At 30.9% G+C, this 27869-nt stretch overlaps 1 protein-coding gene across 1 annotated transcript; it reads left to right on the top strand.

The window, feature by feature from the left end:
- The first annotated feature begins 764 nt into the window (after positions 1–764).
- LOC111698975 (myeloperoxidase) lies at positions 765–27869 on the top strand. Its single transcript, XM_023469484.1, has 37 exons — positions 765–870; positions 1596–1750; positions 1868–1904; positions 3569–3620; positions 4965–5016; positions 5124–5174; positions 6100–6192; positions 6501–6564; positions 7445–7502; positions 8232–8286; positions 10411–10458; positions 12670–12770; positions 13098–13138; positions 13307–13363; positions 13848–13941; positions 14345–14399; positions 14657–14749; positions 16459–16581; positions 16744–16818; positions 17081–17132; positions 17388–17464; positions 18822–18859; positions 19046–19112; positions 19730–19782; positions 19994–20044; positions 21044–21107; positions 22413–22524; positions 22888–22937; positions 23153–23186; positions 23982–24093; positions 24784–24835; positions 25101–25139; positions 25422–25514; positions 26187–26242; positions 26569–26606; positions 27012–27043; positions 27731–27869. Exons 1-37 carry the CDS (start codon positions 823–825, stop codon positions 27867–27869), a joined length of 2511 nt encoding a protein of 836 aa, XP_023325252.1. The 5' UTR covers positions 765–822.

Below are 27869 nucleotides of genomic sequence, written 5' to 3' on the forward strand. Positions count from 1 at the left end.
TTCTTTTACTCCATTAAATCAGTTCAGTGATAGATAATTTCCAATTAAGCAGCATTAAGCTGATTAATTTGTAAAGTGATACAGAACCTACTGGAAATTAAACGAATTAGCTTTTAAGACTAAAGAGTGTAGAATGTAGATTGTAAAAGTATATTGGGTTCCATATTTTGAAATAAATAAGCAAATCATTTTATATCAAATTTGTAGAGTTCAAGTTTTCAAATTCTACTTTGGCACTTGACTTTTTATTTCTTCATACTTGAAGCTTAAAATTTCAAATCTTCCTTTATTAAACATTATTTTACTAGTAATATAGTATTTCTTTTACAGTTTTAATAATTGGTTTCAGTTCAAAGAGTTTAAATCTTTACAAAAAATAATGTATTTAATGTTTAATAATTCAAAAGCATATATTTTTACATTTCATGCCTCGGAAACCCACCTCTAATCTTACTCAAAAATGCATTTATCCCGCAAATTAAGATAATATTTATCATAATGCAGCCTATGGAGGAAGATTTGTTTTGTTGAACCCTGAGCTGAGATCTTAAAGTAAAGTCCGACCTTCTGAGGATTTTTAAAGCACGCTTAATTCTTAAGCTTGATGGATTCTGATTGGTTCGGATTCGACCAATGAGAGATCGCAATATACTATTTGATTATTGTGTAATTCTAGCCAATTTTGACACAAACAAAGTTTAGCTAAAACTCCAGTAATAGCCAGGGGTTTACTCTGCTAGGCTTACAAAGATGCCGAAACCGAGGTTTACTCCTGTTTAAACTTTAAAAATCTCAGCTCTGGTTGTTGTTTTAGGTTCAGAAATGAATCCCTGCAGTGTATTCCTTCCCATCTTGGTATTCTTGGCATCGGTGAGAATTTAATTATCTTTTTTAATTAAAACCTCAGCAAAATACGGACCTAGAGGAGGGAGGGGGTGCAGAGCCACCATGATCCACGCGAAATGAACTCTGCAGCCTCCTGAATCGCAGAATGAACTCCATGCCCTGCGGAGTGCGGAACCATCTCCGTGCCTCTCGCTACGTCTCCAAGCCTCTGCCATTCGTCTCTGCGTCCAGAACTTTGAGCTCCAAAGAAACATATTTTACTTTTACTTCCACGAAAAACCTTTTTTTGATTTCAGCATGATTAAATAGTTTTAAATGATATAAAACAGTTTGTAAGAAAAAAGAAAATTTCAATTAAATTTCTATTTTTTTTTTAATTTTTCAAATTCCTAAACTTATGCTTAAGTATTTGAAGTTTTTTATAAATTCGACAAAGGAATTGAGTCTTTAACACAAACTCAAATTTTCTAATCCCTATATCTTAGGAGCTTAAAGGAGGAACTCTTTGATATTTCAAACTTAGATTATGTGATCGAGCAGAATTCATAGCTTGAAATATCTAAGGTCTACAGCATATAGGGATTAGAAAATCTGATTTTGTGGCAAAGACTCAAATCCTTTCAGGTAAATCATGTCTGAATCAAACTATATGAGGACCAATTCTCAAAACATAATAATGATTTGGGATCTTTCTTGAGCATGCTTTTATAAAAAGACAAAAATCTAATTAAAAAAACTTATATTTCCAGGGTTTGGTTGTTAGTCAAGATACAACTGTCGAAAACATAACAGATACTGCACATCATGGTGATGATGAATATGACGAAGAATTGGACGAAAAGTCAACTGATTTCATCGATGAAACTTTTGACACAAATTTTTCTCCTGATGGATACACTAATGGGTTAGTTTTTAAAGTTTAGGGGAAGTGATTATCTGTTGATTCAAAAATATTGAATCTACAATCGTTAAAAAAGAGTATATTTTAAACATGATATTATTCTAAGAATCTAATATTTAGTGAGTACGAAGGAGCAGTAGAGTCTTCTGATGTTAAAGTAAGTGAAAAAAAAAACTTAACACTTGCCGCAAACTGTCCAATTTATAATTTATATATATCCTTGCAACCTGACGTTTTTGATTTTTCAAATGTTGACTATAGTTGATCAGCAAAACTTCAAAGATCTATGAATTGCAAAGGATTTTATGAATTTCAAGAAGTCGTTGAATTACTTTCTTTTGCAACTCGTAGTTGCAAAAAATATAAAAATAAAGCTTTCAACTATTAATCTTATTTTGAATTTTAAACGGAATTTAATTGAAGATTTTTATCAGCAGAACCAACGTTTTAATGCTATGTTTGCAAAAGAATCAAAGAAAGCAAAAACGATTTTTACAGAGAAAAGACTAAAAAGAGTAAAAGATATAATCAAACATGAATGATGCCAAAAATCGGCGTGAATTAAAAAGATGCTTAAAAATGCCCGTATTTGTAGACACATATATCTTTTTCACAACCCATAAGGCCTACTTTATGTTTTCAACATAACAAATAAATCTATAATTTTTATTTCTAAAAGTTGTTAGTTCATCGTCGAAAAATACTAACAATCCACCACCAGCTATTTTAAATGTAATATGAATAATAAATATGTAACTTTCCTTTTCAATTCCTTTTCCTTTTATTTTTTTTGAATTAGTTCAGAATGGGGGGAAATATTATTCTCACAGGCCACAAACTCTATTTTTAGAGGTTTTTAAATATTTTCTCCTGAAACACTTACTTTTGTAAATGTTTTGTTATATTTCATAAAAAACAATTACTTTCTTACTTATCTTACTTACACAGAAACGGTTTTCGCCCACGCATCTTTAATTGCTGGTTCAATTTGTAGATTTAAAATTTTGAACTATCCTTGTCAATATAGAGCTGAGTTCTGTATCAGCCAATAGATTGAGAAACCCAATATTTGCGGCCCTATGATTGGTTGGAAAACTTCTCTGCAACAGCTGATATCAAATCAGGGTTGTTCAAAATGTTGAATCGATGATTCAGGATTTGAGCCAGTGAGCGCTAAAAAAGTAGTTTAACCGGTAGTAGGCAGCTCAGCAAATACATTTAATAAATATAAAGATTAAAACATCAGATTTTTTGGGAAGTAATTAATTTCTTTAAGAAATCCAGCTTTTATAACAAAAATAGTTAAGCTACTTTCACTTTTTGTTAAAATCATATAACCTCTAAGCGAAGTAAAGATATTTTTAATTTTCAAGAGACATATTTGTTATTTAGTTCTTTAATTAAAAAACAAATCTCAACATTAATCTCAAGAACTGAAAGGTCAACCCAGACCTAAATATATTTTTTAAAAATGTGGAACTAACAACTTTTTTCTTACTCTGTGAGGTTTGGAGCATCTTTAACACCGAATATAAAATAAATATATATTTGTATGTATATTTGTATATACTGAGCGTCTCATATCATATTAGATTATCTCCAAGCTTTAACACTCAAAATGAACACATAATACTCGAAAAACCTAGCATTTTCTGGAAGAAAATTTTCATATTAGCGTTATTTTTTTTTTTAAATGATTCATTCTTCTTAAATTTTCTAATTAGTCTTGACCAAATTGGACCAAATTAGCTGACATTTTTTTAGGGAACCCATGATGGGTACCCTGTATTTTCTAACTTATATATTTTCTAATTTATATAGGAACAGAATGCAGAGATCGTGTACAGTGACCAACTATACAATACTAGTGAAGGTAAGAATTACATTGTTTTTAAATATAAAATCCGTGTTCGCCGCCGACTTTTCTGTTTTCCTAGTCGGATTTTCCCAAAAATCGAATATCTAACTATTGACCGGAGAGAAGCTATTCCTAAAATCATGTTAGTTACCAAAAAAATGGATCCTATTGATTCGGCCGTTTATAAATATAAAGAAACACGTCACATTATTATATACTTAAATCATGAGTCATCTTTTTGTAACCATAAACAGAAAGAAAGTACTACACTTTCAAAACATATTTGGAAACTAAAAGAAAAAATAAGCCTAATAATATCAAATGGTTTATAGGCACCACACCGAATCATAATATTATCCAACCAAGAAAACATGTAATTTGTATAATACCGAAAAAAACTCTTTTAAATCAACATCTTCTGAATCAGCGAAGTTAACTGATAAGAACCTGTATGTCATAGAAGAAAATATCCGATATCATCTGCTTTGTGAAATGTAGCCATTGCAGGATTTGATAGTTTTTGTATTGCAGTTGTGTTGTTAATTGCAGTATATAACTGTATAATGATTTTTTTTACTGAGATTGTTTAAACTATCTGTTGTTGTGATCTAGTTCAATTAAATTTTTAAACATCCGCCAAAATGTGATCTGAAATTCCTCAAAATTTCAGTAGATCAAAGATTTACTACGAAAGAGTGCTGGTTATGCATGAAACATAATGTAGAGTTGATTTCTTTGTCAAATAGAAATGTGAAGTTTAAAATGGATATATATAGATATACCCTTCCAGGGGGAGGTATATTGTTCCCCCCCCCACCTCCTTGTGACTGTCCCATTGGGAACAAATATCAAAAATGCCAACGCTCAAAAGATGAACAAGTATGAACATTTTATCACAGATATAACAACTAGGGATGTGTCTGTTCATACTTTTGAAATCGGCTCAAGAGAATATATCTCACCATTAAATAAGGCGATTCTAAAGAAACTGCATAAGTTCTACAAACCCAGTGTTAGTTTCAAAGCAATGTGTGAAAATCTATCAAGCCTTGCAGTACTGACATCATACCACATTTTTAGAAAACGAAAAACACTAGACTGGGACCAAGAAACCCCATTTCTGAAAACCACATCTGAACAACTAAACTAAACTCATGCTAAAAGTCTTGTATTGCACCTGTTTTTTGGCAAACCCTGTCAAGTATAAAATGCGATATCCAGAAAAAAGAGTATTAGTTTGTAAACTTTTATATTGTTTAATGTAATTTTGCTTTAGAAAAATATAACTGATGAATATATATACAATATATTATATATAGATAAAAGAATTCATCACATTTTATTCAAATTTTATTTTAGTATCTAACCCATTGCAAGACCTAGTAAAGGATTCTACTCACAGAGCTTTGAGGAATATTTCACAGATTAAATTTCACAACAATTAATTTTCTTATTTAACCGAACAAAAAACATTTTTTCATCGTTCTTATTTATTTTAAATTTGGAAATGTCTGGCAGTGATTTCAAAGCTGATGAAGATCTTTACGATAACCCAAGATTGTATAAAGGGTAAGTTAGCTTTTTTTGGAAAAAAAATATTTTTTAAAGATGTTTTTCAAATACCTACAAATGAAATAAAGCAGCAAAATAATCAGACTTTTACTCTGTCTTGAAAATACTAGGCTTTTCCTCTATTTCAACTTTTCCTCTATTTCAACTTTTAATTGTGGCTTTATCTGTGCGCATCTTTCTCTTTGTACAGTAAAAAACAAAACAAAAAAAGTTTGCGGATTTCATAATATTTTTTTCGCGCATTTTCAAAATTTTACAAAAATAAAAACTTTTAAACGCAAATTTTTAGTATTTTGATCATTTATAAACCTTCCCTGGGTGACGTGAGGTCCCACACAAAATTTGGGCCCTATCGGTTCAGCCGTTTTGACGTGTATTGGTAACAAACAAACAAACACCCAGACAGACAAGCTAAATTTATATATAGAAGAGGTAGGGGCGCGATAAAACTAAGTTTTTAGAAACTTTGTCATTTCGTTATCGATAATAACAACTGAATCGTTTTCAATAGCATTGACACTAACAATGGAAAACGAGATTTCAAAATCGCAATATTCTTCCAGTTTCTTTGTTACATTTGCAGGGTTACCCACAAAAGAGGCCACTTCAGAAATGACTGTGCAAGAAATTTATACTGTTTCTTTCTTTGCTTAATCATTTTAGAAGCTGTTGTTAACATATTTTAAGAGTTTTATGTCGCCTTCACAGTATAATCCTTTGTGGGTAACACTGTACATATTAATGTTCCCCATGGCCCAGAGTCATGCAGTTATCAAGCAAAAATAAGGTTAAATTTGGTTCAAAACACAAACTCTGATTTTCTGATGATAGGTTGAAATGTCAAAGGTTTCTACCATCAGATTGCAAAGATATAGGAATTAGAAAATCAGAATTTGTGGCAAATATTCAGTTTCTTTGTTAGGTTTTACAAGAAGTGGACTCCAGAGAGTGTTGCAGCTGGGAAGGATGCCAGACTTCTTGAGGCTGCTTTATATACTCTGGAAAACCGATCCAGGTAGAAGAAATCAGCTGATCCAGGTAGAAGAAATCAGCTGATCTCAAATAGCATGGTGGCGCAAAATGTTGTATTTAAAATTATCGACCTCAGGTTGAAATTGTTGTTTTGTTTTAACCTCATGCAGTACACTTTGTTTAGTACTGTTGGAAGTGCAATTATGCTGGAGGAGATATGATAAAATTATTGTCTTGTTTTAACCCCATGCAGTACACTTTGTTTAGTACTGTTGGCAGTGATTATGCTGGAGGAGATGATATGATAAAATTATTGTCTTTTTTTAACCCCATGCAGTACACTTTGTTTAGTACTGTTGGAAGTGATTATGCTGGGGGAGATGATATGATGAAAGAATTGAAAAATGTTACTAAGGTAATAATTAAATAATAATTTTCAATAAAAGTTATGACTTAAATGATTGGAACACGAATGATCTTTCATTCAAAAGTCAAAGACTTTATACACTTTAATATATGATAGAATAGACCAACTAAACAGTTTAAAAAAGCAAATACAAAAAATCCCCACATTTAAAGGTGAAATTTGAGACTCGCTGAACATCTAACCAGGACTTTTGGTTTCCCCCGGAGGGGGGGTGGGGGGGGATACATGCCAAAACAGTTGAAACCGTTCCACAAAAATCTGATGCGGCAAGCGCGCTTAAAGGGACTTCATACAATTTCCGATTTAACTACCCTTTGAAGCTTTGTGTGATTAAGTATGACTTGAAAGCCAGTGTTTTAATTTTTGAAAACTGCGCATTTCTACTGCAGAAAAACGCATCGGAATTAAACAATTTTAAGCATTAGAAAACGACAATATCTTTCACATTATTTATCAGATAAAGTATAAAGGGTACCGTTGTAAATCGGGCATTGTTGTCTTTGTCACTTGAAACTAGGCTGACAGTCCCTTTAACAATTAGTAATCATTCTTCACACCAATATCCTGCAACTCTTGTAATACCAGGATATGAAATAACACAACTTTGAAAAATCTTTTAAATTTAATACTTTTCGGGTAACCCTGGTTTAGATATTTTACCATAAAGGAATTGAGTTTTTGCCACAAACTCTGATTTTCTAATCACTATGTGTTTTTATCCAAATGTCTTAGACCTTTAATTTTTCAAACTATGAATTCTGTTAGATCAAATAATCTATGTTTAAAATATCAAAGGATTACACCATCCGGTAATGAATTTATAGAGAATAGAAAATTGGCAAATGTGGCAAAAACTCAATTCCTTTAGGCGGAAAAAATTAAACTGGTCCTGAATGAACTAATGACCATGGCGAAGAAAGAGCCAGGTATGTATAATGAACTGAACTCTCTCCACAAACTCTAATTTTCTAATTAAATATGAAATGTCTACGACATCATGTTGTAAAGATGTAGGAGTTTTTTTATTGTGAGAATATCAAATAAATAGTAAAATTGATATATGAGATTCGGTAATGTTACATCGTCTATACGCAACATCCCCCCTACTGAACTTATGACCTACTAACTTTCCAACCTACTGCAATATCGGACCTACGCCAGCTGTTTATTTTAGTATTAATTGAGGGTTAGGTTAGGTTAAGACAATTTCTGGGCCGAGCGCTGCGGCTAGGACAGGCTAGGGGGTCGAGCGCCGCGGCTAGGACAGGCTAGGGGGCCGGGCGCTGCGGCCACAAGTCCATATAGCAGCTGTAATACCACGTGCTAGTAGGTCGGATGTGTAGTATAGCGGATTTGGCGTAGGTCAGAACTGGAGTATGGCGGATATGTGTAGGTCGAAAAATACACCACCATGAGATTCCTTCGCCCCCATCTTCTATTTTAACTTTTAATTGTTGCTCTATCTGTGGCATTTTCCCTTCTTTGTACCATCCATGAACCTTCCCATGGGATCAAGTAAGTTGCATAAATAAGTTGGGGTGATCGGTTCAGCCGTTTTTACGTTCATAACAAGCAAAATATATAGATTTTGGAAACTTGAGAATTATTTAGAAAATAGTTGTTTAGTTGATAATATTGACTTTACTTTTCTACAGGACAAGATTATCAACAGGAAGGACTAGGAGGTGAAAATGAAACCCTATCGAACACGTGAGTATTTTGGTTTAGATGAGCTAAAAACTCTTGTATTGGATACACCCTCCCTGAATCCAGATTGCTCTGATTCTCTGAATCACTTGCAGCTGTAGTACATTTGAATTTCCGAGCCGGGTCAACCTTTCCAGTCCCAGTTTGTACTGTAGCTAGCTCTATGGACAGGACTAGCCGGTGCAACAAGGTTGACGCGGTCAGACTTTTTGCTTAGCAAAGGTTGAATTTACTTTCACTAAAGTGACAGATTTGCGTGGAATACACCAATGGACACTTTCGATTTTCTTCTTACTCCTCTTTTTAGATTATCCCTGCTGGATTTTGACCAATAAAGGTTGTTAATTTATCGCAGTCAAAATTTTTGAAATTTCTCGGCTTCTGATTGACTGAACGGTTTCTACAATCTACATTCAGAGCTGGGAACTTTAGAATGGTGGATATCGAGATTATTGCTTAATCCTCTCTTTTTTGATAATCTCGAGACTAACATAATCTCGAGATCATGTTAGTCTCGAGATTAAATATTTAGAGGCTAGAACAACAAATTTGATTCTAGGAAAGCCAGATTTGTTCGTTTTCTTGGATGGAAGGGGTTTCACTTTATTTCTCACGCATTTATTTATAAATACATTAGTTAAAATTTGTTAAAAAAGAATCTCAAACCTATTCTTAAATATTTGTCTTCACCGATTAGTTTACAAAATGGCCGACAACATATTCTTTATTTTCTAAAAATTGTGGATTTCTCTCATGGGATCGAATTTATTTTCAAGGCTGTCATTGTTCAATAAAATTTACGAACTATATTCCTGCAGTCTCATTAGAGAAAACAAGAGAGAAACAGAGTGGATTAAGGACTAAAATTAAAAGTTTCCACAGTGGATATTCGGATTAAGTAGTTGGGATTAAAGGTTATCCATTCCAAAGTTCCCAGCTCTGAGCTGAACACTTTAGAATGGTGGATATCTGGATTAAGGCTTAATCAACTCTTTTTCTTAATCTCGAGATTAAATATTGCTTGTTCTCCTCTCATTTTTAATCTCCAGATTAATTATCCGATCAGGATTAAGGATATCCCATTCTAAAGTTTTCAGAGCTGAAAACTTTAGAATGGAATATCCTCAATCTCGATCTGTTAATTAATCTGGAGATTAAATTCATGAGGACAACAAGCAATATTTAATCTGAGCTGGGAACTTTTGAATGGCGGATATAAGGATTAATGCTTGATCCACTCTTTTTCTTACTTTCCAAATTAAATATGGCTTGTTCTCCTCATGTTATTAATCTCCAGATTAATTAACCGATCAGGATTAAGGATATCCCATTCTAAAGTTTTCAGCTCTGGAGATTAAGAAAAGCATTAATCCCGATATCCACCATTCAAAAGTTCCCAGCTCAGCTCAGATTGGTTTTTAGTTTTGTGGTTAAACGGATTTATTTAATTCGTCGTTATTCAGGGAATTTGACCAATGAGAGATCAAAAACATCAATTAATTAATACATTGCATGTTTTATTTATATTTATGACATATATATCTATTTTTGACGTACCTAAAGCAAAAATATTAATTAAAATAAAAAAATTTGAATTCGTTTTCATGTTAGAATTATTTTCAAAATTGTTTTACAAAAATTCCCAATTTGCATTTTTAAATTGTATCCATCACTGCAACGACATTGTAGAATAAGCTGAATAAATTATCTGTAGAAGGATTTATAAAGTATCTTTAAGTATGAAGATGCACCCTAGACCAATTGTAATATATGTTAACGAAATTATTGAAAAGTATTTACCTTGGAACTTAGATCTATAACTCTTGAAGCTTTATAAGCCTATTTGAACCTGCTTGACAGACAGAATAAAATGCATATAAAGTGATAACCAGAAAACCATGAAATAGGAAGACGACTTTTATAATCAAGTTACGAAATAAAGAAGTTCAATGCAACACAGCAATTGTGCAGTGTACAGACAGACCCATTTCACTAAATCAGTGATTTAGTTAGTGTCTTGTAAAACTATTTGTTTTCGGACCAAATCAAATACATTTCAGTATTGCTATAATGTCGTCTTCCAATTCCATTGTTTCCTGGTTATCACTGTGTTTATTTATATTTTAGAGCAAAGTCCTGCCAAAACTCAGAAATTACATGCCAGCCATCCAGCAAGTAAGATTTTAATATCTCTAGTCAGATATTATGTTCTCTGTAAGATTTTAATATCTATAGTAAGATTTTAATATCTCTAGTAAGATATTAATATCTCTAGTAAGATTTTAATATCTCTAGTAAGATATTAATTTCTCTAGTAAGATATTAATATCTCTAGTAAGATTTTAATATCTCTAGTAAGATTTTAATATCTCTAGTCAGATATTATGTTCTCTGTAAGATTTTAATATCTCTAGTAAGATTTTAATATCTATAGTAAGATTTTAATATCTCTAGTAAGATTTTAATATCTCTAGTCAGATATTAATATCTCTAGTAAGATTTTAATATCTCTAGTAAGATGTTTATATCTCTAGTAAGATATTAATATCTCTAGTAAGATATTAATATCTCTAGTAAGATTTTGATATCTCTAGTAAGATTTTAATATCTCTAGTAAGATTTTTATATCTCTAGTTAGATATTATGTTCTCTGTAAGATTTTAATATCTCTAGTAAGATTTTAATATCTCTAGTAAGAATTTAATTACTCTAGTAAGATTTTTATATCTCTAGTCAGATATTATGTTCTCTGTAAGATTTTAATATCTGTAGTAAGATTTAATATCTCTAGTAAGATTTAATATCTCTAGTCAGATATAATGTTCTCTGTAAACCAAGATATGCAGACTCTAATGCAAAAATCAAGCAGTAAATTGACAATAATTTCCTTTAAACTTAAGCTAGAAACAAAAGCCTTGCAGGTTTAAAATGTATATGCCTAGCGCTATAAAAAAGTAAAGAGGAGTTTGTAATTGTAAATAAAACCAAAAGCCAAGGTGTTGCAACACTGTAAAGTCGAGGCTGTCTAAAAGATTTATATGTCTAACTTTCAGAGTTGTCTAGATCTGTTAAGGATTCATAAAAGATTTAAAATACGACCAATGTTATATTCATATATGCTCTGGGTGGCCTCTTTTTAATCTATGGTGAACATATCCTGAAACCCATATATTTCCAGCTGAGCTGGGGTACAATTTTCACTATTTTCTTATGGGTTTAAAAGTAAAATATTACCCAGCTGAGTACACCTTTCATTATTTGCGCACTTTTTGTTTTGTTTTTGTTTCTTTTATATGATCATCTTCCAGCATTAATATTTGAGATTTTCTTTAATATGTACTTTTTAAAAGTAAACAATACTAGATGTTATATAATTGACGTGCCATTTTTGTGTACTTATTTATTTTAATAGTGTTATTAAAATTAATTAATATTAATAGTCATATTTCTTTATATTTCTTAATATTTTCCAGGGCATAAAATTATCTAAAACCCTACTGGTTGAAGGGGGCTCGTAAAGTATTTTTCGCCAAAAACATTTCTTTTTCTCGAGGGTTCTCAAAAAAGAAAAGTTTTTGCCTCAGATACTTTATAACTCGCCTCTCTTCTTATTATCAATTATAATTTTTCGAATATATTTTTTATCTTTCAAAATTTTATACCTTTGTGTGAGCAAAAAGGTTTATAAAAGTGAGTTGCGAATTTAACACTTGTTGAAAGACAATTTTTGTTGATATTTCATAATATTTTGTCTTTTTCATGATATGAGAGTTACTTTTGAAAACATTTATTCCTGTTTCGAGGATTTTTAATAATGAAGACGACATTGTCATATTTTCCAGGAATTTTCGCCAGGGAAAATTATTTTTAAAAAAAATCTAAAATATTATGTAATATCAACTATTTACGAATGCGTCGAAAAATAATCGATGATTACTGTTTAAAATATCTGAATGATTTGTTTGGAATTTAATTGATTTGTTTACGATCCGAGTTTGTATGGACGCTGCGTTCTTCGGTGTGAGTCGTTTTCAACAATAACAATCTTCTCCTTATAGACGCAACAGATAGAAGTAAGATTAGTAGCGATCAAAAGCGCTTTTTTATCGCATTAAGCCTTTACCCCCTTTAATTTTTCGCGAACACTCCCTTTAATTGACTCTCCAATTATAGAGAGGGGGGTGTCCGATTCAGAACAGTACCTTTAAAAGCTTTGTCACATTAAGAATACATGTAATATATATCTTTGATTTGGTTTAAAAGGTACTGTTATGAAATTATACAGCAGTCCCTTTCAATTGTAAGCACTGATATGGACGCATACCCGTGTGATACACTAATAAGAATGAGGACGCATAAAAGTGTAACAAAAATATATTTAAATAGGTATAGAGTAGAGTCTGGAGAGTGTAATAACCTACAGAATTCTCTCTGGGGGAAAGCTAACTCAGCTCTATCTCGTCTTTACCGAAACAGCTATGAAGATGGTATTTTCTAAAATTTATTATTCTTAGTTTTGTTAATTTCTTTTTACTAAAAATTATACGTTAAATTGGGATTTAAAGTAATCCTAAATTACATACCTGTCTTATAATATTTTAGAAATAAGAAGGATATTACAGCTTTTCTGTCTAAACACTTCCTTTCTTTTCTTGATGCTACACGAATCTGAAAATCACTTGAATAGAAACAATCAATTTTAATTTAATTAACTTAATTAATTTTGATTAAACAAAGGTTTAAAAGGTACCATTGGGAATCTGACATGCAACTCTTTACATTTAAAATTTGAAAAAAATTTGAATTTTCTTCAGGGATTGGTGGCCCAAGGTTATCCGCAAGATTAAGAAAACAAGTAAGTGTGTTTACTTTCTTGTTTAAAACCAAAGAGGTCAAAGCAATTTTGACGTTGACATGTTGAATACAGGATAAGGGGGGGGGGAGGAATCTCAATTTATACTACCCAGCTAGGGTTAAGTTTAAAAGATGTAATGTCTATTGATTAAACTTGTTTATATTCAAGAATAGAGTTCGTCTTCCTAATCCTCGTTTAATCAGCAAGAGAGTTCATGAAAACAAGGTGAAAATATCAAACATAAACATTTAAACATTTAGACAATATAAAATCAGGGGTCCATATAATTCCCAAAATAGCTGGTTTTCTATAAAAAAAAACTATAAAAAATGCCCCCAATTGTAAAACAAATGTAAAAATGTAAAAAAGATTCCACTGACACATTTGCCCCCATTTTAAAAATTTGACCCCATTTCTTTCAAATTTCTCAATCCCAAATGGGATTGATAAAGGAATTATATGGACCCCTGTATAAAATATATTTGGGTGATTATTCCTTTTTATCAGACCAATCAGACCCCAGGATTATGGTCGGTCGAAACTTAAAAAAGATTGCATATTAAACTGTATATGACATTTTTTTTTGGAGGGGGGGGGAATTCGTCTCTGAACACTAGAAATCTATTGTTATCATTTCAAAATGCATGAAAGGCTTGCAGAAAGTGTTGTAAAAATGTACTTTGCCCAATTAACAGAAAGTTTTATCTAGAAAGAAAGTAACATTCCGAGTGAGAAGATTACTCATCTAGCAATGCAGTTTGGACAGTTTCTTGCTCATGAGATTACACTGATGCCAGAACCAGGTTAAATCTTATCTAGAACTTTAAAACTATCCTAGAACTATAACCTTGTCTTATCTGTAATAAATGCCAACTCCCAAGTAGGTCTCATTATCTATGTCTCTCTAGGTAAATTAAGTTAAACCATATAAGTGATCAGAGAACCCCTTCTAGTTGCAGTATATTTACAAGTATCCCCCAAGTATCAGAAGGAGAATACTGTCCTATTTAGAACTTGAATACTGTCCTGTCTAGAACTTGAATACTGTCCTATCTAGAACTTGAATACTGTCCTATCTAGAACTTGAATACTGTCCTATCTAGAACTTATCTAGAACTTGAATACTGTCCTATCTAGAACTTAAATGCTGTCCTATCTAGAACTTGAATACTGTCCTATCTAGAACTTGAATACTGTCCTATCTAGAACTTCAATGCTGCGCTCCTGAGATAATCAACAAATCTAGATGTTTTTCAATCAGGTCATAAGAGCATAATATGCTAAAGTCAATTTATCAACTTGTAACGTTTCATGATCGATGCAATTTATTAAGAATAATTTTATTGTTCATAAAGATTTCTATTTTTACTAAATTTGGATGATGTTTATTATGGAAGTAAGAATTATTGATTTTGAGTAGCGTTAGAATTTTGTTAAAACTTAAATATTAAAGCAGGTTGATTTGTTTAAAGAAGGTTTGGTGATTTATAAATTTATTTGGAACATTTATTAATGAAGGTTGGATGGAAAAGGTATGATAGATATGGAAACAGATGAAATTCATCTTCTCTCACAACCAAACCAACAACAAAACTGCATTTCTTTTTCAAGGTATAGTTTCCCTTTTGTAAACCGTTTTCAAGGTATAGTTTCCCTTTTGTAAACCGTTTGAAAGGTATAGTTTCCCTTTCGTAAACCGTTTTCAAGGTATAGTTTCCCTTCTGTAATACCTTATTCAAGATATAGTTTCCCTTTTGTAATACCATATTCAAGATATAGTTTCCCTTTTGTATACCGTTTTCAAGGTATAGTTTCCCTTTTGTAAACCGTTTTCAAGATAGTTTTCCTTTAGCAATACTTTTTCAAGGTATAATATTTCTTTAGCAATACCTTTGTCAAGATATAGTTTTCCTTTTGCAATACCATTTTCAAGTTATAGTTTTCCTTTAGCAATACCTTTTTCAAGGTATAGTTTTCCTTTAGCAATACTTTTTCAAGGAATAATATTGTTTTAGCAATACCTTTGTCAAGATATAGTTTCCTTTTTGTAATACCGTTTTCAAGATATAGTTTTCCCTTAGCAATACTTTTTCAAGATATAGTTTCCCTTAGCAATACTTTTTTCAAGGCGTAATATTCCTTTACCAATATCATTATCAAGGTATAGTTTTCCTTTAGCAATACTGTTTTCAATATATAGTTTTCCTTTAGCAATACCTTCTTCAAGATATGTTTTTCCTTTTGCAATACCGTTTTCAAAATATAATTTTCTTCTGCAATACCTTCTTCAAGATATAGTTTTCCTTTAGCAATACCTTCTTCAAGGTATAGTTTTCCTTTAGCAATACCTTCTTCAAGATATAGTTTTCCTTTTGAAATACCTTTTTCAAGGTATAATATTCCTTTAGAAATACCTATGTCAAGATATAGTTTTCCTTTGCGATACCATTTTCAAGATGTAGTTTTCCTTTAGCAATACCATTTTCAAGATATAGTTTTCCTTTAGCAATACTGTTTTCAAGGCATAGTTTTCCTTTGGCAATACTGTTTTCAAGATATAGTTTTTCCTTTAGCAATCCTTTTTTAAGATATAGTTTTCCTTTTGCAATACCATTTTTAAGATATAGTTTTCCTTTAGCAATACCATTTTCAAGGTATAGTTTTCCTTTAGCAATACCATTTTCAAGATGTAGTTTTCCTTTAGCAATACCTTATTCAAGATATAGTTTTCTTTTTGCAATACCTTTTTCCTTTAGCTCAACCTTGCAATGCATATCCATTCACTTGATTAATTAAAAATTATCTTTATATTTTAAATTAACTGGAAAATACAATTTTAATTGTCAGAATCCGGAAGTAAGATCCAAGATTATGATTGGCAAATATTTAAAATGAATTTGATCCTGTGTAGATGGGATTAACATCCATTGAGCATTTTAGATATTTAACAGTGAAGGAAACTTGTTTAGGTATCAATTGTTCTAGGATACTGTAAATGCAATTTTTAATGTCATTTCATAAAAGAAAAAGAGCGGCATGTCCAATGTACGATGGTACCCTTTAATCTTTTATCTCTGAGTTACCAGATATAGCTTGGAAAATTGTTTAGTTCTAATATTTGCCTTCATTATAATACATCATAAATGTCTATTATTATATTTGAAAATAATCAATATTGAGAAAAAAATAATTTGATTTCTTGTGTAGTAAACATAAAACTGCAAAAAAAGAAACCCAGGAATGTATTGCATAGCTTAATAGATAGATTGGATCTAACATCTTATATATAGCTAACTGATTTCAATCACTTGTTCTGCAAGGTCGGACCCTGCCTGTGATACTGGTACTGGTGAGTCTGTCCGACAACAGCTGAATGGTATAACCAGTTTTATAGATGGCTCTGCCATCTACGGTAGCTCAGCTGCTCTCACAGACCATCTTAGGTAATAAATTAGAGCTTTAACAAAGTTTTTCTTAAATTGTCATCTTGTGATTTATGTATGTTGAATAAAAAGATGCAGCAAAGAAACTTTTTTTTTCTTAACAAAATAGACTTCAAATAAAATAATTATTATTATTGTCATTATCTGTTTGATTTAATTAAGATGGAAAGAGAAAAATTGGAGATTTCTTGGCTTTCTTCAGATAAATACAGGGAACTACAGAGATCTCCCCACCAGGTTAACAAAATCCTTAAATATTAATTAATGATATTTGAGGCATACATTTTTTTTATAATTTTAATAATATTTTTAATAAGAAGATTTAAGATGAAATGTTAATCTTGGACTCAAAAGAAGAAAAGGACTTTTACATATTATTCTACAATCTATAACCTTTAAATATCTTTATTCTCTTTCTTTTTTTACTTATAATGATTTTTTAATTATCAAGATATTATTAATTCTGATAATTTAATTAATAAAATTAGATTTTATTTAGAACTCAAGTAGGGGAGGGAGACAATTTTTCCCCAACAGAAGGACATTTTAAGGTTAGTTTTCATAATCAACAAATGCATTATTAGGGTATTTGGCTCAGATCTCGACCAACTCATTTGGACATCCATGAGAAATTGTATTAACCCAACACCAACCTAACCTACAATCTTTCCAAAAATATTGGTTAACAATAAATTTTCTCACGTAATCATAAAGAGTTTTGAACAATTTTTATTTGTTGCAATACAATATTAGTTTATCTAATCTTTTTTTTGTTAATTGACAGCAAATAAACTTTTGATATTAAGATATCTGGGGATCTAAGAGTCACTGAACACCCAGGACTTGCAGTCTTGCATACACTTTGGCACAATGAACACAATAGGTTAGTAGTCAAAGAACATAATGGGTTTGTGATCAATGAACACAATAGGTTAGTAGCCAAAGAACATAATGGGTTAGTGTTCATTTAACATAATTGGTCAGTTGTCAAAGAATATGATAGGCTAACTTGGCCGTTGAACATAATAGGTTAGCAAAGAACATAATGGGTTTGTGATCAATGAACACAATAGGTTAGTAGTCAAAGAACATAATGGGTTTGTGATCAATGAACACAATAGGTTAGTAGCCAAAGAACATAATGGGTTAGTGTTCATTTAACATAATTGGTCAGTTGTCAAAGAATATGATAGGCTAACTTGGCCGTTGAACATAATAGGTTAGTGGTCATTGAACATAATAAGTCAGTGGTCAAAGAACATGATAGGTTAGCTTAGACATTGAACATAAGAGGTAGGTTAGTTATCATTGAACAATATAGGTCAGTGGTCAAAGAACATAAGAGGTTAGTGGTCATCGAACAGAAAAGGCAGATGTCAAAGACATGTTAGGTTTGTGGTCATTGAACATAATAGTTCAGCAGTCAAAGAACATAATAGGTTTACTTGGTCATTGAACTTAATAGGTCAGTGGTCAAAAAACACAATAGTGTCTTTACTGAACAGAATAGGTCACTGGATAATGTATATATTAATTCTTTCAATAATGAAACTGAAAAGATTCAACAAATTTCTTCAACCTCAGTTTCCATTGTATCATGGACAATATGTATTTTCAATAATATGCATGAAATTATAAATTACCCATCATATTTAATTTATGTTATATTTTAATTGTGTAAGAAATATTTCTTGTGTATATATAAAAATTGTATAAAAAATATTTGTATCTAAGTTAGTTTGTAACTTTTAGCCAGTCAACAATCAAAGACTTATAAGCAATAATAAAATGTTACATTTACCCTCCTGGTTAAGAAAATATATGTGACATATCCGTTTATTTTCCAAGTGTTGGATAATTTATACGAATGGGTCGAAAAATAATCGATGACTATTGGTTGTAATATCTGAATGTCTTGTTAGGAATTAAATTGAGTTTTTACGATCTGAGTTGAATATTGCAGCTTTCTGAATTTGTATGGACACTACGTTCTTCGGTATGAGTCGTTTTTAACAATTTTCTCCTTATAGACGCAACAGCTATAGAAGTAAGAATAGTAGCGATCAAAAGTGCTTATTTTTCGCCTTAAGCCTATTTTCACGAAAACTCCCCTTAAAGAAAACTTTATCACTGTGAACAACTGCACTATGAGCCACTGGACACAAATAAAACCTGATGGATGATGGCTGGATAATGCTGGATACATCTTATAGTTTAACTTAATCCATTTATATTTCTAGAATTGCTCACAATTTAAGGAAACAAACTCCAATTAAAGGTAAAAATACTGGCTTTTGGAAGATTTTAAATCCAAATCCTGAGATTAATTCTTCATTGAATTATTTTGTTTAACGATGATTCTTTTAAAGACAATAGTTAAGCATAGAAAAATGAATCATTCATTGAAAATAAAGCATTTCTTTTTAATAAATTAGAAATAATATAAATAGTAGTTTTAAATTAGAGTTTATGGATGAGAAGAAAATGGATATAAAAGCTAGAGATGAATTTTTGTTTCAAGAAACTAGAAGGTACAAAATTAAATTTAAATTATTTAAAAATATAAAAAATAAAAAATGAAATAACAAGGAAATAACATCAACAGCCTGATTTGACTTGAAAAGAGAAAATATTAAAAAAGATAATTTGTTGCCTTTCATTACAATGGAATGATCAATAAAGAATTGAGTATTTGGCACAAACTCTGATTTTCAATCCATACATCTTTACAACCTAATGTTTAGACCTAAGATATTTCAAACTATGAATTCGGTTAAACTAAGATAATCTAAATTTAAAATATCAAAGGTTTAGACATTCAGGTTTCTTTATCATGAATATTCAGTAAAACAACAAGAATAGTACTGTGTACATGAATATTCAGCAAAAACACAATAATTATGTACTTAACACCTGAAGATCAAGCAAATCAACAAGAATAGTACTTTTACTTGAAAATCCTGCAAAACAACAATTGTACAATAAAAAGTCTCCAAAACGACAGGGGATTAACTTTGTGTTACCTCTTGGTGTAAACATTATATTTTTAATATATTAGCTAGCAAATGTGTACAGTCTACATTGGCCAAGGGTTTTCCAAGATATTTTATCTGTTTTCCTGTAAAAAAAGAATCATTTTGATTTTTAGAATTCTGGAAGCAGAACTGCAGCTTGTGGTGTACAGGGAATACTTACCAGTTGGTGAACAATGATAGATTGATAAAATTTAGAAAATTCAATAATGAGTTAATCTTTGGTTTAGATCAAATTTTACGGAAATGAATATTAATTTTACATATGTATATATATATACATATATATATACATAGATAAACATAAATATAGCATGGCTCATTAATACCACATATTAATTAATAGAGAAGAAAATAAGATTTAAAAGTTAGTTTTGTAGTTATTGGTCCTGCTATGATGAAGGAATATGATCTTTATATTAACTCATCAGGTGAAATAAATATAATGAAACCTACAATAAATATCACCATTATAGACACAAACTATTCAAAAGTAAACAAACTAAAAACAAGTTAATTTAGTTTAAACTCTGAAAGAAATATTCCAAAAATTACAATTTATAATGTATGTTAATGTTACTAAGGTTATTACATACAGTACAAGAAAAAAATTAGCTTCTAAACCTACAAATCAAATGAATGCAATAGCTATTTAATACACTGTTGTTTTGGTTCGCAGTGTTATAAGGTTTTTGAACTGAAAATTATTCTTTATCGAGAAGGTTGAAGCCTTTTTAGATTTTATTTTGTCCCGAGCTTTAGCGAGGGACAAAATACAATCTTAGAAGGCGAGAACCTTTGAGATAAAGAGAAAATTCAAGTTCAAAAACTTTAAAGCATGTTGCGCCAAAATAATAGTTTTACAAAAAATTTAGGAAATTTCCACACGTTTCATAAATTACCTATAACACTATCATTTTGGCCTGATGTGCTACACAGTTTTTGGACTGAATTTTCTCTAAAACTTAAAGGTTCTCGCCTTTTAAAAATGCAAGAACCTTCTCGTTAAAGAACAAATTTCTGTTCAAAAACTTTGTAACACTGCAAACCAAAATAACAGTGATATAAATAATTTTACTTGTCTTTTAATTACTTTGCTTAAACAATCAACAATTATACTTTTCATATACTAAACATACAAGAAGACGTAAAGTTTGCAATTACAAAAGCCTAGAAAAAACTAAAGTAATGTATAACAGAAATACAGTTAGAACTAAGATAAAAATAAGCAAAACAACTTTTATTACAATTGACCTTTTATTCCATGAGTGTCACTAACAACTCAGTACCAAATTATCAATGGGATGAGAATAAAATCATCTTTTTATCTTCAATGAGCGGGATTAAACTCTAAAAGATACCGTTAAGAATTGATAAAATTGAATTTACAGTATCTTTAACTTTAACTTTAACAACTAACTTTGTTTAAGTGACAACCTATGATGATGAGCTAAATCCCAGTATATTGAACGAATTTGCAACTGTGTCTTACAGGTATAATTGATATTAGATTATTCCACTGAAAGGATAATTTCCAGTGATCTTCTTGGCAAAGATAATACTGCCCAGTTTAGAACAGTACCATTAAAACTCTGAATTAGATATGTACATTTTTTGTTCATTTAAATTGTTCATTTTTTATTTACTTTTTCTCAGCTTTGCGCAATTCTTGCTTATAAGAAGCAACAGAGAAATAATCAGATTTATACACTTTTCGAGTCAGGGAAACAACGTTATCTTATTCATTTTTTTCAGATAAAGGTTTCAATGGTTTCCGTTTTAAATTGTGCATTGCATGGAGGCCACGCCGACAATGCCTAAAATTATCAACATTTTTACTGTGGATTGTCACATTTTTTATTAAATAGCTCATGGTAGAAAATATTATACGTTATATACATTGCATGGCTGCATGTCTTCTAGTGTTTAATTCTAAATTGGATTGAAATGTTAGAACATGTAAATGTAAATGTGAATCAAGATGTGGGGGGGGGGGGAAATTAAAGCATTATTTTCTAATTTATGTCACTCCCCCTTTAGATTGATTCTGTTTTAGCTAAATCCAAATTTTCCAAATCTCCAATTTTGTATTCCTTTAATGTTTTCCATGGAAGATATGACATCTTGAAATAAACATGTAAGCGTAATTTCAAATAACCCACCATGCAATGATGCAATGCCTAAGTTACAACGGTAACCTGTAATGGATTAACAAGGTCATAAACCTATTTTGTATTTATCTTTTCACAAGTGTTTGAATTACCGTAAAAGTTTCATGAATGGGGTTACGCAGTTTTGTGAATATCAATATTTTCTTATGAAATATTTTTTATTTCATTTCTTCATATACTCCATTTTTTAAAATCTCTTTAATCAAAATCTACACAAATGTTAAGACCCCAAAAAGGAAACTCGGGAGTTTCGTTCTACAATACTCTTTTAAATTTCGGGCTCTGTAGTGTACATACACAAAACACATTGTACAGTGTACAGTTACACACTATACAGTGTATAGTGTGAAATAAAGTAAATATTTCTTTCCTGTGACTTCTAGTCCTTCTAGAAAATAAATATAAATATCTTTCTGAAATATAAAGTTTGCAAATAAAGTGTTAAACAATTACAATCAATTACAAGTATGACATATCCTTGATCTGTGAAAGGTTTACCGGGTTCTGTTTGAAGGGTACTCTACACATAGAGGGTCACTTTATATTACCCTTAAAGTCCATTTATGTTCTGTATGTACTGTATGTACTGTATGTACTGTTCCTTACAATTTATAAATGTTTTTTAAAGGTTTGGTCATTCACTTGTTGGAAATCAGTTTATGACGACAAAGCGCCGAAGAGAGTCTAAAAAAAAATTGTCCTCATTCGATCTGAGCACTGCTTTCTTTACTAACGATCTGGTAAGAATTTGATCTGAGATGGGAAATTTTGTGTTCCATACCAATAATCCCAATCGTTTGGTCTCTATATTCACATGTGGGTACTTTTCAATCTTGCAATTTTTCCCTTCTCTTATTTGTGAACGCCAAAATTATCAGGCTTCTTATTGGCCGTTCGTTCTTGCATTTTACATTCTGATTGGTTGAATTTAGGTATTTTACTGCAGTTATCGAACACGATTGATGTAATCTGTAGATTAACAAAAGATAGTTGCTCCATATCCACAATTCAAGCCCATCTCTGTTTATATTTTATTCAATTGTGAATCTAATGATTATGTGTTTATTGAATATTTGATTTGATTTTACTAATGATGTGTTAAGATGAACTGTGTAAACACCACGTGTGGGGAAGATCCGGCTAATATTGGCAGGTTATGCATTATTTATAATCAAGCACTTACAACTTAACATTTTTAAACACTTCTAAACACTTCTAAACAAATCACGATGTTTTTGACCTTTAAACCTAATTTGAACAATACAATACTGTGGAAGATATCGTCGTTTTCTAGCTTGTAAATTGATTATAAATGGGGAGTAATTTAAAATTACTTTATTATTTTATTTTATTTTTTTTTACTTTTAGTTGCACCAACAGAACCTGTACCTTTTGGGCAGATGTAAGTATACTACTGTGTTGTAAGGCATATGTTGGTTTAAAAATACAGATGTAAGTACACTACTGTGTTGTAAGGCATATGTTGGTTTAAAAACACAGATGTAAGTATACTACTGTGTTGTAAGGCATATGTTGGTTTAAAAACACAATGCAAATAATTCACAATATTGTTTTGTATCCTATCCATCAGAAAAATGTTATCATTAACGAAAGGTTTCCCCAACTCTTTATTAAATTATATTGGTTGCATTTTATCTTCAAATATTCTTTCCAGTAAAGAATATTCCCTACTTTATTACCATACTGGCTTGGGAACCCAGCTTTGCCCAGGTTACTTGTAGTTACTCCCGCCATTTACCCGCGCTTGGTCTTAAATTACGATTTTAGCTATATATATATTATATATGAGTCGACTCACTCAATTTAGAATCAAGACCACGCTGAGAACATTCATGTGGTTTTCACGAGTTCCCAATTAAAGATCTGAGGGAAATCAATCAAGAGGTTTCTGAGTTATGATCGGACATCCAAACAAACAAACAGAAATTACTACTTCATACATATAGATGCATTGTACACCTTAGATTTTATTTTACTATTAAACATGGGAAACAAATGTAATCAACAATAACAGAATTTCTTTAGGAATTGAGGTTTTTGACACAATATTTAATATTTCACGCTTAGATTATTTGGTCTAACAGAATTCATAGTTTAAAATATCAAGTTGCATAGAAATAAGGATTATAAAATCAGGTTTGTGGCTCAGACTCATGTTCCTTTATGATTTGTGTAGAATGTTCTGTTTGGTTTGCTAAGTGTGCCGGCCCAGGCTGATGATGTTTTCCTCAGCAATGGTCTCATCAATAATCTTTTCCTATCAGCAGAACTCAGCTTTCTTAATGCAGGTCACATTAAAAGGGAGTGCTCCCTGAAAATGAAAGGGGGTACAGGCTTAATCCAAATGAAATTTGGATTTGAGCGAAACTTTTCGGAGGAAAGGGTATTGCGAACTCTTTCTTTAAATTTTCATTTTATTAGCAAAATCTGAACACTGAATTCTTTAATATTTGATATTAGAAAACAAAAATATTAAATCAAACTCAGAGGCTTTAAATATTTTCAATGATAATCAAAGTCTACATTTTTCAAATAACAAATTGGGATGTTGATTCCCTTTAGATTTAGGATTAAGAGAGTTATATATAAAATTCCAAAGCCCTATTATGCTAATCGTTTATTTTATTTCAATTCAAGTCTAGCATTGTATTGAAAAAGTGTTGTACATCAAAAGTAAAGACCCGCTAGCTTGGGAAACCCAGCACTACCCAGATTTTTTTATAGTTTACCGGGAATTTAAATTTTTCGCTATATAAGTCGAACTACTCAACTCAAAATCTCAAAACCAAACTAAGAACATTCCCCTGGGTCTCCCGAGGTTCCTCAATTTAAATTTGAGGCAAATCGGTTCAGGGATTCCTTAGTTATGATAGGAAAAACAAACAGACAAACAGAGATTACAGCTTTATATATATAGATATATGGCAGAATATATATTGTAGACCTGAATATATTTTTTATTTTATTTTATTTTATAGAACTGAAGGAAACAGCAGAGTCTTCAGATCTTAGTTCAAGAAATATTCAGAGGGAAACTCATTGATATCATTTAATCATTCTAAGATAAAATAATTTGAACAATCTGAGCTGAAAACTAATAAATTGAAGAGTAGTACAGTGTACAATCACTAAAATTCTCCCAAGAAGGATCTGATTTATTTTGTGTTATGTCCTGGTTTGCCTGTATGTCACTGTGTACTGTACTGCTTGAAAAATTAAAGTCGGGCCTGTACATGAAATAAACAATAAACACCATCTTTTCATTCCTATTCCCTGATTTTCTCATTGAGTTTAGGGGACGAGACCATGGTTTGCCAGGATACAAACAGTTTAGGTGAAAAACATTTAATTTCAGTTTACTAATACTGTCAGTTTTAGCTTGCACACGATCTTTCTCTACATCTATACTTGTATTTTACAACAGTGTACTTTTATATCTTCTTTTTTCATATTTAAAATTATATTTAAAAAGATTTTTATCAAAGAGCTACTTAGAACTTAAGACCCTACCAAACCACATTGCCATCTTAACTTTTGGGAGAGACAGAGTTTGGGAGGGAGGAGTGATTTGGGAATTTACTGTTTGTATTGCATTGTTAACATCATATAAATCTAGGAAGGAAAACAGATTATTTCCTCTCAAAAACTTGGGAAGCTTTAAATTAAATCACTGTTCTGAATGCATGAAAGATGTGCCTGGTAGTGAAGGGTAAGATATACAATATTATTCAGAGAATAGACCTCAAAGGATGACATTTTAATGAGAACCTGAAAATCTTTTCTGAAAAATGATTGAAACATTTACAAATGTTTAGTGTTTTCAACAAATAATAACATTTTTCAATGAAAATAATTTAGTATTAATTCCTCTTTTCCTGAACATAAATATTTCTGAGAACCGAAACTAAAGAAGGCGCAAGGTTTATGTTATAGATTAGTTTAAAGTTCTGTAAAAATAATGAATTCAAGATTTAAATTAAAAACCTCATGACTAAATTAACTATATTTGTGTTTACGCAAACCTTACTAGAACATGTATGTCACATTTTCTACAGAATCATTATTGATTGATAGATAATGAACAGCAGGGATTTCACTGGTTTAAATATTTAACTTCTCGGTTTTGTTGAGTTAACTATTTTAATTGTAAAATGGGTTATTTAAGTACCAATCAACATTGAAGCTGAAACTTAACATTTAAGCTGAAACTTAACATTGAAGCTGAAACTTAACATTTAAGCTGAAACTTAACATTTAAGGTGAAACTTAACATTTAAGGTAAAACTTAACATTTAAGCTGAAACTTAACATTTAAGCTGAAACTTTTCATTCTTTAGTTGTCGACTCTGTCTGTATAGTGAATATTGAAAAAAAATTTCAGAGAATTTTTCTGCAGCCCTTTTTACATCCCAGATAGAGAATGCGAGGCTTGTCTAGGTAGGTTCATATTTCACTCTTTAAAGCCAAATAGTCGTGAAAATTTCAGAAAGTCCTTTTAAGTTATCTTTTATTTAAATAGGCTTTTAAGGTGCTTTCTAGTAAAAATTTTAGATTTTAACTGTTGATTTTCTGAAGCCAACTTTTTTCAAAAATTTCAAGCAAAATATAGATATAGACTGGTATCGTATAAATACTTTACAATACTGCTTTCTTTGCAGATTATTTTTACTAAAAAGTTTAAAGTCAAAACCTTTGAAACCATATATTTTTCTATTATAAAGAAATTTTTTTCATGTTCTCTAATATTATTCTGTAATTTCAAGAGTTCAGAAACTTCAAGAAGTTTAATGATGACTTTAAGGAAAATAGGAATAAAAAAAATCATAAAAATAATTTCTAAATTCCAGATATTTCCAACTAAGTCCCATCTTTCCAATCTCTCCTCTAGTTCTGTATTATAGTGAGCTCCCAGTATCTTACTCTATCCTTCTTCCTTGTTCATATTCAACACTTTTTTCTTTTTCTGTTTTCCTCACCTTCACATAAATACTGGTTTCTTTCTTTGCCAAATCATCTATCATATCATCAGAAGATTTTCATTAAGGCATGAGCCAGAGTTCAACCCTTATATCAGAATATTTAGAGAGTTTTAAATCCTCATTTAAGTCCCATCCTTTGTGGTCAATCCTGAATTAAAACCCAGCTCTCTGTGAATGCCTCCCCCCGCCCCTCCCCCTGGTTTTTAAACCTCCTGTTTTAATGGCAGGCAACACATCCTTGTTCCTTCTGTGTTGAAAGGTAAGACACAATTTAGCTAGTCTATTTTGCGATACCATACATTAACAACCTTTATCATATATACCATTACCATCCTACCTGAATTAAAAATATAGAATATTGCAAGGTAATAAGGCAAGGACAGTTAATTGCTGTTGCGTATTCAATCTGGGCTGTGTTTGTAAACAAGAATAGATACATCAGTGTTCCTCTAGTATCCGAGGAGGATAAAAGCACTTAATGATAACTTTGATAATTTACATAATAGTTTCCTATCACCAAAATATTGCATTGATTTTTTATGTAAAAGATGGATCCCATGTCAGGCCGTGACATCCGTCTTGTGTTTACTTTACCGCCCAGAGACAGTACACTGCAGTACTAAAAATGAGTACACCTCTGAAATAAATATCTTTACATTTTAAATCTTTGTAATATGAAATGTCACAAAAGTCCTTGATCGTTAAACTTTAAAATGAATAATCAAAGGCATAGAGAAAAGAACTTTAGTACATTGAGGACAAAGACTTGTTAAATATTCATGATAGTTGTACAGATAGACAGTACAGACATATACTGTACTGCATTGCATTCAATTATATTGATTATAAACCAAATCTGCATAAAGATAAATTTATTAATATAATAATTTATTAATCCAAAATATCTGTTATAAACCTATGTTTAATATCAAAACTTACATTTCAGGAAATGTTCCAGTAGATGCGCCCCAAAAAACAGTAATGTTAAAAGAAAGAATCTTAAGAAATGTGGCGACTGTTTCCAAAAACAGATTATAGCGCTCCACACTTGTGAAAAACCTTACAGGAATGCTTTAGATGTCTAA

The sequence above is a fragment of the Eurytemora carolleeae genome, unplaced genomic scaffold (genome assembly GCF_000591075.1).
Source record: "Eurytemora carolleeae unplaced genomic scaffold, Eaff_2.0 scaffold129, whole genome shotgun sequence".
Lineage (NCBI taxonomy): Eukaryota > Metazoa > Arthropoda > Copepoda > Calanoida > Temoridae > Eurytemora > Eurytemora carolleeae.

What these genes read in the sequence shown, in the direction of transcription:
- LOC111698975 (XM_023469484.1), top strand. Translation starts at nt 823, where the DNA reads ATGAATCCCTGCAGTGTATTCCTTCCCATCTTGGTATTCTTGGCATCG. An exon ending in ACTATACAATACTAGTGAAG is followed by an intron (nt 3,621 to 4,964) that starts GTAAGAATTACA and finishes ATTTTATTTTAG; the next exon opens with TATCTAACCCATTGCAAGAC. An exon ending in AACCCAAGATTGTATAAAGG is followed by an intron (nt 5,175 to 6,099) that starts GTAAGTTAGCTT and finishes TTTCTTTGTTAG; the next exon opens with GTTTTACAAGAAGTGGACTC.